The sequence below is a fragment of the Juglans microcarpa x Juglans regia genome, chromosome 6S (genome assembly GCF_004785595.1).
Source record: "Juglans microcarpa x Juglans regia isolate MS1-56 chromosome 6S, Jm3101_v1.0, whole genome shotgun sequence".
Taxonomy (NCBI): domain Eukaryota; kingdom Viridiplantae; phylum Streptophyta; class Magnoliopsida; order Fagales; family Juglandaceae; genus Juglans; species Juglans microcarpa x Juglans regia.
Window position 1 is genome coordinate 10,418,757 of NC_054605.1, and position 14,185 is coordinate 10,432,941.

Consider the following 14,185-nt stretch of genomic DNA (forward strand, 5'->3'; position numbering starts at 1 on the left):
GGTAACGACAGCACCGCCAGCACTGTTTCAGGTCGTCTTTTCATCCCTAGGGATTCAGCGCCATCCACTTTTCCGATCATATGGACTCCTCTGCTAACTGATGATATCTCTTCCTGGGCCTCTTCCCTGTCGGCTGTCTAGCTTCTCGACATTTCGAGCATTGTGGCATGGTCTTGTTGGAGTGGTGCAACAAATCTCTGCATCCCTACTAAATCCATATCATTGTACAAATCACTTGTATCTGGATCATCCTACCACATTCTGAAGAAAGTTTAGAATAGATTATGGATCATATCCATGGTTTCACGAGAATGGATCTTCCTCCTTATTTCAAGAGATGTTTAACGAGAATGTAATAGGAAAATTTAATTTCTTGTTGATGCTAGCCTGCGTGATGTAGAAAACATGAACTATGACTACGGTGTGATCTCTGCAAAGAAAGCAAAAAACAAAATATATTATCTGGTCAACCAAAACTGTCGAGCTCTCCACTGAACAGTTAGGCAAACAAGATTGAGGTGATTTGAGATAAAAGTCATCTCAGGAATGACTTCGTTTTTTGGAAAGCCTTTCTAGAACCGATTGCACACCATCAACCAAATACTCAAGCATATAAAGTGGATTGAGATAGCTGTGAGATCTGACTTAATCATAGCAATGATAATGATCATACTATATCAGTAGTGGAAGATCTTACAAAGAGGTGGCAGAGCCAGTCCAACAATCCGAATGAAGAACACATATTTCGTATATTCAATAGGTATTTGGGAAAAAAAAAAAAAAAAGCTATACATTATCCAGCATTGGTGACTCCGCCTATGCCCACCACCGGTCTTTTTCTCTCATCAAGATATCCCAAATTGTATTTTCTGCAGTGTAACTACAACTGGATCTCCATCTTCGAAATAATTACATCAACTTGTTCATGCAAACCATAGAATTTAAGGCCCTCGATACTTGCGGAAGCAAATACAACCTTGAGGCTGATCAAGTGGAATCATACCTCCACCTTTTGATGTGTCTATAGCCTCTAACATGGAAACTACCTCTGCCATCTCTGGCCGCTTGTCGGGGTTAGCATCCCAACATCGCTTCATTACATTCGCCAGGGAACTCGGGCAACATCTTGGAATCTCTGGTCTCAGATTCTGGTTTTCATCATGAAAGCATCATGAAGAGGATCAAATCATAATGAATACAACTTTATCAAACAAATCTCCAGTAGAAAGACTCGAGACTTATAGGATACAGTGATTGGGACAGAAGCAGATAGGTTACCTGTCGAACCACAGCTGAAGTCACTTCAGCGAAACTAAGGTCAGGATATGGCATGTCACAGCAATATACCTCCCACAAACAGATGCCAAAACTGTACACATCACATTTCCTGTTATATGGATTGCCATTGAGAACCTGAAAACCACCAATTTGACCCAAGTTACTGAAAAATAAGTCATTAAATGATTGTCCCCCCATCTGTTCTTGCTAGCTAGCTCTAAGTTACCTAGAATGTGAAACCTAGTATTGTTTCTTGTAAAGTTTTCCTTCAAAAACTGAAATGAATACTGATCTAAGGTGAAGATTTTCTTTTAACTTTGTAAGAAAAATTTTCAATCCCTGAAATTAGCATATTGGAAGAGAACCACTCCACATTTTGGATTGAAGTTGAACAATCCCAGACTGTGGTTCACTAGGGTACTAGTGAATTAAGGTAATTCTGAGCAACCTCTAAGCTGAAACATTAGGACCAGGAGATCAATACCCCCCATTGTGCTAACAGGATAACTCTTATTCGTAAAGGAATAATGATAGACCTACAAATGTTTTACAACTAACCAATGTGATTGTACCGCCTCATAAAAAATGTTAGTTTTCTTAATTTGAATCTTTCAATTTTGTATAATAGAGTAGTAAAAGAGTTGTATATTGTATCATTACTCTCTGTAAAGACAATGTGAAGTAAAAGGTGCCATCCTTTATATGAGATGGTTGATGGGGGCACCATTATCTCTGCACTAACAGAGACATCCACTTCGTGTGCCCGAAAGTTATGGATATTTATGATACACACCTAAAACCAGATGTCTATTTTTTCCCTAAGCATAAATAGACAAGAAAAAATCCAGAGAGATCAACAATAACTTTTTTCTGGTGCCATATAACCAGAGAAATTCATCGAGTAAATCAATAGACCATACCTCAGGTGCCATATAACCAAGTGTTCCTGTCTCCCCAGTCATGTCATTAGGATTTGAAGCCTCAACACGAGCAACCCCAAAATCAGCAATTTTTACCGTACGTGTCTTGTCCAATAGCATATTCTCTGTCTTTACATCTCTGTGAACAATCTTCTCCGAGTGAAGGTAACTCAACCTACAAGATATATAATATCCTGAGTTTCCAACTACTTGGCTAGAAAAAAAGTCCAATTCATGTGTTAACTTTAAATTGTAAACCACAATATTTAGAAGAACAAAAGAATCACAAACACTAGGCCAGTGTGGGTACCCTCTAGCAAGATCTAGTGCAATCTGGATGACGACCTTAAAAGCTAGCTTCCTTCTCCTGTTTTTTATAAGGTACGACTTCAGAGCACCCCCAGGCAGATATTCCACAACAACACAACAGATATTACTTGGCATGCTAATTTGACCATTATCAGTTTGTATTTGGAGTTCTGATGAGCCCATGGTAGCCCCTATAAACTGGACATTGAGAAGACGATAATATCAAGTAAGAGAAAGTATAATGAAGGATAAAAACGATATTAATAGGCATGTATTATTTTCTGCATAAAATCAAGCCAGAGGAAAAACACAATCAACCTAAAAGGGATGTACTGCAGCAGTCAAAAGTGCTGAACATTCCAATGCATCAATTCTTTTACTCAGTCACTGAATTCGAATGAAGTCAGTGCAAAAGTCCTTGTATGGCCACAATGACATTGGAGACAAGGCATAGCCCAAAATATCAAAGTAAGAAAAATAAACGTCAAAAAGGAAAAATAAAAATATTGTTTGAGGGTTCCCTATGCAAAAACATCAGCAGCCCCCAACTCTGCCTTTTCTTTCTCCTCCAAGAAGCGAGGCTTCCGTCAATGGTCAAAACTTCAAGATTTGTGATTTTAGTAAAATGCTCTAAATATCATAGAAAGGAACCACAAAGGGAACTCTGGATCACGACAACTATATAAATAAGGCATTGAAACTCCTAAAACGAAATACATCAACATCCAAGTTACATAAAGAGAATAACAACAGAAATTTTGAACTATAATATTTTTTATATAGGTAACATTTTCAACTATAATTGAAACTCATCTTTCTTCCTTTTACAATTTTTTTTGCAATCATAGTGGATAATTCCCAAGGGATCATTTCTCTGTTGGTGTTGGCTTCAGCTGCTTACTCCATCATACCCAATCTAGGGATTGACAACAGCATGCCTTTCCATATCTGTCACTTCTATGGAGATCAGTTCAAGGAACAGAATTAGGTAGCTCAAGCACTTCTTAAACACTTCTTTGAGGAAATTTTGTGAAATAGAGCAGCAGCATCAATTTTAGCTTGTGTTTGACACATAATTTGAACTGAGCAGCAATGCTTGAGCTTATTTGATTCAACTAAACTAATTCAAGTTTGTCTAATTTACTTGCTAGGGAATTTGGCTGTCCAAAACTCTGTACTCTATAGCTCCATGTCACCTAAATCCTCAGCCACGTTAATTTGGTCATATCAAGAGAGAGACTCCTTGCTGTAACGTGGTATTTATATGTCCAAACAACTTGGCTGACTAGTTTCATGTGTCTTTCAACAATTCTTTTCCCTTTTTTTTTTTTTATTTGCATGATGTATAGCTATGATGCATACCAAATTCCAAGTAATATTAACTTTCTTTAAAATTTTATTTATCACGCATCCAGTAGTTTAATTTGTTCCAACTGACAGTGTACAATAATACAAAAGCACCAGCCTACTTGAGATGTCACCACAAGGAAAACAAAACTTTTGCATACAAAAAGGCTTTCAATCCACAAGAAGAACCACACTTGAGCAAGTGCCGCAGATTGAAATGAATGAATCCAATCTTTGTGGGAGAAGCTCCAATCTTCTACCTTGTCTTAGGTTTTCACTTACTTTCCAAGCCATTAAAGGTTAAATCTAGAGCCCTTGGTGCATCAACTCACCATGCACACCCCAACATTTGAAGCATCACACCTCCTTCGCCCGTCATTAACCGTTGGCTGTCTAACACACATGGCCGCCACACGCTACCTGGCTGCCTCTGGTTTCAGCCTGCTTGTGATGCCAATCACTTCTAGCTGGCCATTGGTTGGATTACCAGCCATGTTATGTTTTTATATATTTTTTTCTTGTCTTTTTTTAGGGACTGTCAACCTTAGATCTACACTTAACCACCACCTACTACCCACACACACCCTTACTGGGGTTCTTCCAGCGTGTGGCTTCACCTCCCCACTTAACAACCCCGCATTTTGACCGGCACATGCAGCCGCCAACATGCATGGCTCCCAAGCACTGCTGTATTCCATTGCAGTAAAACTTGTTGTCCTTTTTTGCCAGCTTATGCTTCTTTTACTGGGAGTCGAAGATAACTCTGTATGCCCCCTTATCCAAGGACCCGGGAGAGGAGATTCTCAATGACCACCCCAAATACAGACAATCCCAATGCACATCTTAGTGCTAATGGATTCTCATCCAGTCGAAGAAACCGCCTTCATCGCACCCTATTCTAGACCATGACTTGACAGATCATGGGACCAGAATCGTAAGGTTCCATTTCCCTTTTTTTTTTTTTATCACACTGAAATGTTTGTTTTGGGGTGTTTGTAGGCCCCCACCCCCTCCTATTGTACCTTTAAATCTTATTTTTCTAGTCTTCCCATTAAAAATTATAATAGCTCTGGAACCGAAACGTATGAACCTTGTATCCTGAAAAGTTGCGTGTTTTTTTACAAGTAAATTAAATACTTACTTAAATCTAGAAACAGGATAGAAAAGCCAAAGAAGGAAAACAAAAAGAATATAAAAAGCATGAAGATTAATCCTTCAGTGAACTAACAGAAAGAAAAATGAAGCTCAAAGCAACAACAGATTCCCAATCGACATTTTTATAAAAGGTAACCTTAAATTAAGATTTTTATAAAAAGCTAAGATTCAAATAAAAGGCTCCATTTTCTTCACCACATGCGTTAGATATATGAGTTGTCCACCTAATAATAAGATATATACAAACATATGCAATCCAAATTTGTTGGGCATTGATGGATATGTTTAAAAGAAGAAAGAAAGTTGCAGAACTGAAAGGTAACCTTAGTGACATTGGGATGATCTAGCTTATGCCACACAGCAACTTCTTGCGCAAAAGCAGCCCTTAATGAAGCAATCTCAGCGTCAGTTCTATGACCCTCCTCACCCCAGTCGAGCAATTTAACTGATGATCAAGAAAAAACCCAGAAAAACAATGTTAACGATTCTTCGTTTTTGTTGAGTTTTGCTGGGTACCACTGCAAATGGCTTGTAAACAAATGCAACACACTCAGCCTGAAAAGTGGCTAACACGATATTAGAAAGAAACCTAATAGATCTTAGCTATATATATTGTGATGACGGCGAGGATGAAAAACCAAATCCTAATATTTAGATTCCACACTATCTTTATTGCTAGTTTTCTTAGCTGAAACTTTAACCCACAATTGTGATCACATGGAAGTTCAGTAATGCAACAACATCAACCAAGTAACTGCTATCATCAGCAAATTCACCCCGACACCGTGTCTGTCACAGATTCCACAAGAGTACAGTTACAGTGGACAGTCGCTGATCCATTCATAATACTCCATTAAGTTCTCTTATAATAATTAAAAATAGTTCTTGAAAAAGATATAAAGTCGAGAAAACACCAAAGAGATTGAATCACCTTGCCTTAGCCAGAGTGGTCCCACTGATCCGTTATAGGACCGACCAATTTAAAGTATAATTTCAAAGTCAACCCAATCGATCAAAGACAAGAACATGCATGTATGCAAAACTAACTGGCCATCTGGTAAATCTAACAACTAAGAAAATATAAGACATAATCCGGAAGGAAATCCAAAAAAAAATTACCACAAGCAACCACTTTGCATAAAGCATAGTATACTCGGGAAAGAAATGACTCTAGTGAAAATCATAAGTGGGAAAATGGGTCCTTAGGGAAACAAAAAAGGGAATTTCAAGAGCGTTCAAGCCAAAACCCACTAACAAAATTAAAGCAAGTTCTTTAGATCAAAATCTGAAATATTTGGCAAAGAAAAGAATCAGTCAAAGCAAAAATTAAAAGTGGTGGGTGAGGAAGAGAGACGGACCAGCGACATCCTGGCCGTCGTAGATTCCACGGTGAACGGTGCCGAAGGTGCCACGGGCAATGACGGCCTTGATGACGAGCTTGGCCGGGTCGATCTCCCACTCCAGCCTTTCCTTCTTCATAGTTCCGGCGGTGGACATGATGTTAATAGCAACGCTGTTACTAGAACTACGGTTGAAAGTCTCATATTCCTCCCTCTTCTTATTCTTATCCAAGGTCCACGCCCTGTCGAGGTGCTCATCCAAGCTCTTCAGATCAATCTGATCCGCCCTCACAAACCCATCACTGTTCTTCTCCATATTTCTCACTTTTCTTCCTCCCTCTCCGTCGGCCTGCGTCAGATCAGAGAACAGTGAAACAGACCTGCTATGCTAAATATGCTCTAAAGCTTGGATCAAACCAAGAAATTGTTGCTTGTTGTGGTCCGTGTCTCTCTGGGTTTCCACTATAGATGGGAAATTTTCGCTGGGGATTGGAGTTTCTTCGTCAATCATCATCCATGTGGGGCACATGGAACCGCCTGAGCGTAACGTGTGCTTCTGACCCACTCTGGTCTCCTCCCTCTGCTCCTCTTCTTCTTTCCTGTTTAATCACTTATTTTTTTCTTTTCTTTTTTTCATTTTTTATTTTATTGATACAACTATTTTTCAAAACATATTATAACCATAACAAAATTGCACAAAAATAATATTATAAATTGATGTAATTTAATATGATTTATCAAATTATAAAATTATTTTTATTGTAAAATAAATTTAATAAATCAAATAAAATTACGTCAATTTATTAAATTCTTTCATATAATTCTTTTATACATATAGCAGTATTCTTATTTTCTTCTTGATTTCAGAAATCTATTTCGATTATCTTAGTTAAACAACAATTAAAAGATTATCGGATTTATCTCTTATAACACATTTTAAAATATTGTATACAAGATAAAGATGAAGAATAAAAAAATATTTTTGCTTATCCACATATTCTTAAAAAAATTAAAATAATTTATACAACTCATTAATGTATTTGCTTCCCTAATAATTTTTTTTGCTTATTCATCTTGTTCAATTGTTTTATCTAGTTCTTATTAGGGACTATTACATGCTATAATTGTACGTAGTTAACAACAACCATCTCAAATCAGTCCAACTCTTGACCACATCAAAATTATCATTGCGGTGATACCTTCGTGGCATCGGGATTGGCATAATCTAATATTCGAATATGAGAAGCACTGTAGTTATAAAAAAATTTTATAAAAATAAATTTATAAATTGATATAATTTTATATGATACGTTAGATCTATTTTATAATAAAAATAATTTTACAGTCTAACGTATCATATTAATTCATATTAGTTTATGAATTTAATTTTTTGAGATATCTTCGTGGTTAAAACATTTATCTTCTTGTTATGTATATTTAATTAGTTAATTCTATTTTTCTCATAAAAGACAAAAATAAAATAAATAAATATGGATGTCATTGATTTAACTAAGAGAATCTAAAACCATCCGATCTCATCTTATCTTATTATCCAAATCTTAAGAGACAAACCGATTTCTCAAAAAAAAAAAAAAAAAAAAAGAGATAAACCAACCGTTTGGTGTTTTCTAACTTATTTCAATAGTTTTTCTTTTTTCATTCTTTCTTTTTCAGCCTTTTCTTATGAATATAATAAAAACAAGAAAAATAATAATAGCAGTTTGGTTACAATATCAATTTAAAGGGAATTCATAAGAAGTACTATTCTCAATTAATAAAATACAAACTGTAATATTGAGTCCCTTTTTTTATCAGAAATTATCAGCCAATGATAAATACCACCATCCTCTAAAGGTTGAAATGAATTAAAAATAAATAAACAAAAATAAGTGAGTGAAATAATACATTGAATGAATGTTGTATCTTAACCAATTGCACATTAATAATTTTTAAATTTTTTTTAATAATTTAATAGTGCAATGTATCAATTTTTACTAGATATAAAATGTAAAACAAATAGCAACGTGCACATCCTTTTTAGCATTCAATATTGTGCTATTCATTTCATTTTTTTTTTTTTTTTTTTGGTCCTTTCTTTCAAAATCTAGCCTTTAGGTACCGTTTGGATAGTGAGTTAAGATGAGATAAGATGTTTTTGATTAATTGAATAAAATATTGTTTGAATATTATTTTTTAATATTATTATTGTTTTAAGATTTGAAAAAATTGAATTATTTATTATATTTTGTGTGAAAATTTAATAAAATTGCAATGATGAGATAAAATGAGTTGAGATCACTTCTCAATCCAAATGGAGCTAATTGATATTATCACTAGACAGTTCAATGTCCAGCTTGCACATTTTAAACTTTGGGGTTTGAATTTTGAACTCTCTAAATGCACTCAAAACATATTTCCTAGTAAGCTTAAAACCTTTCAAACAAACCGATATTTAGACAGCTTAGGATAAAGAAAGCAAAGATCTATACAATTCAAAGTGGAGCTATATTCTTCAATTCACAGCTTCATTTTCACATCTAAACCCTCAAATTTAAGAGAAATGTAACCTGCATGTCAAAATATCATCATATTTGTTTAGTCTTTTTCATGTCAAGAAAAAATAAGAGAAAATTAGTTGCAGCTAAAGGGACCTTTCATCTAAAACAAACAAAAAAAAAGGTTAAAAGAAGACAAAAGGGGAATGATTTGTGGGTAAGCAAGCACGATACTCCATTTAAGAAAAGTAGATAAATCTGAGACCCATATAAAAGAACTCATTTTTTAATGATTTGCCTTATTTTCTTTGAAAGAAATACACGAAATTTGTACATCCCAAAACTTTATTTAGCATTATTCTAAACAAAATGGATTGAACATATTGATGGGAAATTGGGGAAGTTTGATATTTTGGGAGAAGATAAACGATGGGAATGATAGTTCAACTTGTGAGGGACAATCTTATCAAAAATTCCAAATATTATTTAATTAACTTAATTTGGAAACGTATAAAGGATGAAGGCTCGGGCTCCACTATTTTTATAATCAATGAAGGAAAAAATTACTTTGCCTCCTAATTGCATTGCTCAATTTGATTGCTTGGCAATTTTTTTTTAATCTAGTAATTAAGAAAGTAATTTTAAATATATTGAAATATTTTTTTATTTTTTAAAATATTTAAATATATTAAAAAAATATAAAATAAACAAAATAAAAAGAGGTCAATTTGAACGAATTATTTTTTAAAATATTTAAATATATTAAAAAAATATAAAATAAATAAAATAAAAAGAGGTCAATTTGAACGAAATACTTTAGACGGCAGAGTAACTCGATTCATCAATGAAATGTATTGATGTGTACTTCTGCACTTTTTTTTTTTTTTCCTATTATTACAGAACCAAGTCAAACTCCTATGGAGAGCCGTTTTGTTTGGCCCTCCAAAACAAAGTAAAAACGTAAAGAAGTTGAAGTGACCTGAGCCTTTTTTGGACGGCATCTCAAATAAAAAGGGATTTCTATCTTTCCCACCTTCTCGATCTCATGAATCTAGAACAACTTCCCTTCTTTTTGCCTATTCTTTGTAACTACCTGATTAGGGAGAGGAACTCTGCCTCCTCCCTTTCTTTCTCTTTTATCGGCCCCTCTCATCTCCGAAGTAATTTTTATCTAAAATAGTCTTGTTTTGTCTCACTATTCAAACGGGCCTAAGTATTTTTTATGTTTGGTGCACCTAAGATGAAAGATGATTGATGTATCGTCTTCTAGATTTCTTCAAACAAGACGTGTTGCAATACCAATTTTTTAGGTCGTTGCTATACAAATCCAAAGAAACTGCGCATCATTTTGATGTGCGCACGGGTCTTATGAGATGCCAAAAATGGTGTTAGGATTTCAAGCCTCCCAATACCACATTTGCTGCTCAATTCGTTTTTTCGATCTTAGATCTTCAAGATATTGCTATCCACTTTCCATCGCAACAAGCGCATAAGCCGCATGCACTAATACCGTAATCTCTCATGCTTCTCAGATGCCTATAAAGATCTTGTCGGTCCAACCATAATCAATCAAATGGTATTTATAAGATAAACACAACTTTCTTTTCTTGCAAAAGAGTGGAGAGAGGCGGCCAGTGTAACTTTCCCTCTAAGTGTGACTATAAGAGCCCGCACTTGGTGCGACACGTTAAATTTGAACCATAGCTACTGACTCGGGTGGAGCAGTCCATCACCGCAATCCCACCAAAGTACCGGCATGCAAAGGCCTCCAAAACTTAAGTTCACAAGTTTTACTAAAGTAAGTCGTTTCAAACCTGTGATATGGATCAAAAGGGAAGAACGACTCCTAACTTTTGTAAATTGGGCTACCACCATGGTGGTAGATATGACACATAACTAAACAAAGCAAAAGTACCTAAAGGTACAAACATCATCAAAGGAACTCTTATGTATATTTTTAAATGATTCTAATTCATTCTTCCATCTTGTCCTCTTTGTCTGGACTGGAATGGAGGACCGTCTGTATGATCATCAGCCACCACTACATATATTTACACATACATCGTGCATATCTTTAATAATGAAAAAAAAAAAACAAAAAAAATACCAAGATGAAGGTCATGCAATTACCATAAATATTGGTTGGTGGCACCCAAAATTATGGACGGGAAAGATCGGGCTGGTTTGGAAAGAGAAACTATCTCACCTCATGTCATCTCATCTCATTATTATAACTTTCTCAAATTTTTATATAAAATATAATAAATAATTCAACTTTTTCAAATCTTAAAATAATAATAATATTAAAAAATAATATTCTAATAATAATTTATTCAACTCATCTAAAACTATCTTATCTCACCATCAAATGGCCTTCAATATTCATCATTGTTTTCTATTTCTTTTCTTTCTTTCTTTTTTCATCTATTGAGAGTCGACATGATCTTAAGATGAATAATTAAGCTAAACGTCGGTTGGTAAATAATTATGGTATATTTGGACTGTGATCGAAGTAGCAAACCAGTCAAATAACCAAATAATTAATATTCTGAGACCATAACTGTGTTCACACTTAGGTAGTGGAGCAACATCAATAATTCAATTAAATCATAGCATAAGTTTGCTGGTGGTTTTTAAGGACTCATTTGACTGTATCCCAACATTAATGAAAATTCAAGGCATATATAATTAGTAATGATAGAGATAGTTATGGACTATGTAAACATCACGTATTCTTTTTAAAAAAGAATAAGATCTATTATTAAAAAATTAATTTTTTTTATGTGAATCTCAAATTTATTCATTTTTTTTAAAAAAAGTACACAACGTTTATGCACTCGCGCGATGATTACAAATATCATATCACTATATAATTAATGAGTAATGTTACATACAATTATGGAGTGCGCAAACGCCGAGCAATCCTCTTAAAAAATAGTAGAGTTAACTACAAAAAAATTAATATTTTTTCATATAAATATTATATTTACTCACTTTTTCAAAGAAATTATGTAGCACTTGTGCATTTCACAATTACAAATATCATTTCTCATAATTAACCATAAAATCCGCTTTCCAAGATGACCCAAGTTGTTTTGTTTTCTTTCAGTGTAATTATTTTTCTGCATAATCTCCTTTTCCTAACAAACTCAAGTGAATTGAGGTGCACCTTCCATTATCTTCAATCATATTGCATTGGAACTTTTGTCTTTTGCAGGGAGTAAATCGGCCTACATCCATCGAACTTTGCAAAATGCTCAAATGAAAATGGAAAATTAACTTTACTTTATAGTTTATCCCCTCAAACTATCTAACCTTATAAATTGCCATTAAAGAACTGTAAATATCGTGTCAAGTTATATATGTTTCGCTCATCTTAAAAACCAATTCTTGGTTAGAGAATAAATAAAAATGTAGGATTTAAATATGGGATTAAATTGTTAATTTTAATAGTTTGACAGTCAAATTGCTAAAAAGAGTGATAGTCTGAAGATGTAAAATGTAATTTTTTTTTTTCCAGAGAATTGGTGCATTAGCCTAGTAATTATAAGTTTAAACGTCTCATAGTGCAGTATTATATAAGCAAAGCAATTTCTATACATATTTCTGAGCAGAGAAAGTTTGCAGAGCAGTGATACGAAAGACTAAGGTCTTGTTTAGTTACATAGATGAAATGAGATGAGACTAAAAATCTGTAAGTATTAGTAAAATAATTTGTGAATAATAGTGTAATAGTTTAAGTTAAGATTTTTATGAAATTTTGAAAAATGAACGAAAAAAAATTGAATAAAAAATTATAAAGTTAAAAGAGAGTTAAAATATAATATTTTAATATTATTTTTGTTTTGGTATTTGAAAAATTAGAATTATTTTTTGTATTTTGTTTGAAAGTTTAGAAAAATTGTAATAATTAGGTAATAATCAGATGAAAAATTTGAAGGGTTGAAAATTTGAAATTAAAAAATGTGTGTTTAAATGGTGTTTGGATGTTAAGATAAGATTAGATGACTTAAAATATTTGTGAAACTAATCAGGCCTAAGGCCCCATTGGACTTCACAAATGGTCTCAACCTGTCTCATTCTGTCTTGTCTCATCACAGCTCAACATCCAAATATCATTCAAACACAAACCCTTTTAAATTACAATTTTTTAACTTTTTCAACTAATCATTATCTAATAATTATGATTTTTTCAAACTTTCAAAAAATAAAAATAAAAAACAATTCAACTTTTCAAATCTCAAATTAAAAATAATATAAAAATTACATTATAATAATATTTTATTTTTATAATATTTTTATTTAATTTTTTTCCTCTCATTTTCCAAAATTTCATAAAACATCTTAATTCAGACCATTACACCACTATTTACAAATTATTTTAATACTATTTACAAAATATTTTATTATTATTCACAAATTTTTTATCTCATCCAATCTAGTGTGTAACATCAAAATACATTATTTTATAAATTTTCTTTTATAAGATCTTTTATGTAGATATGACACTTGTTATCTTGTTTTATTTTTAGTGCATGTCACCGTATGATTGGAGTAATTGGTTGATTAGACCTCCATAATCTTTTCTCTGCTCATTTGTTTTCTAATGATATCATGTCTTGCTATTTTGAATTATCCACTCTCTCTCCAGATTCTCTCCTCACTCTCTGGTGAACTTCTACTCCTCTATGGAGTCTTCTTCTACCTTCCTTTAAACATCACACCTCATTTTCTCCCATTTTCTTTTACCAACTAGCAATGGACTCGGTAATTTCACAAACTTGTTATCTTGTTATCATGCCACCATATGACACTTGTTATCTTGTTATTTATTTTGATCTACTATGACCCTGCATATCAACCTTGGCTTGTAACTTTTGTCTTCACCCCTGTTCAATGGCGCTTTAAGGCGAATTTTTGGAACATGTTGGGCTCGATATATTAAGCCTTCTCGGGACCATGGTATTGTATAGAAGATTTTAATGACCTGCTAAATCAATCTAAAAAAGCAAGGGGCACCTATTCACATCTACTTCTGCAGGAGGTCTAAGGAATTTAATGCAAAAATTGGCCTAACTGATCTTGGATTCACATGCCTGTCCTTTACATGGACCAATAATAGACAAGGCATAGCATTGATAAGGGAGAGACTAGATTGGGGCATAGCAACCCAACAAAGGAGGTTGTCATTCCTTGACGCCAATTTGCAACACATTTCCTCTTCGGTGTTTAGGGCTATAACCGGTCCGGTCCGATCTGATTTTGGATAAAATCTAGAACCGAACCGGTATATATTTATTTTGTATTTTTTAAAACCGATTACGTACCGATTACCCTCCTA

The 14,185-nt window shown here is 33.7% G+C and overlaps 1 protein-coding gene across 1 annotated transcript; it reads right to left on the minus strand.

Moving 5' to 3' along the window:
- Positions 1–645: 645 nt before the first annotated feature.
- Positions 646–6,938, minus strand: LOC121237211 (serine/threonine-protein kinase STY13-like). Its single transcript, XM_041133840.1, has 6 exons — positions 6,368–6,938; positions 5,333–5,454; positions 2,509–2,705; positions 2,199–2,373; positions 1,279–1,413; positions 646–1,148 (listed from the first exon to the last, which is right to left on the minus strand). Exons 1-6 carry the CDS (start codon positions 6,663–6,665, stop codon positions 942–944), a joined length of 1,134 nt encoding a protein of 377 aa, XP_040989774.1. The 5' UTR covers positions 6,666–6,938; the 3' UTR covers positions 646–941.
- Positions 6,939–14,185: the final 7,247 nt, after the last annotated feature.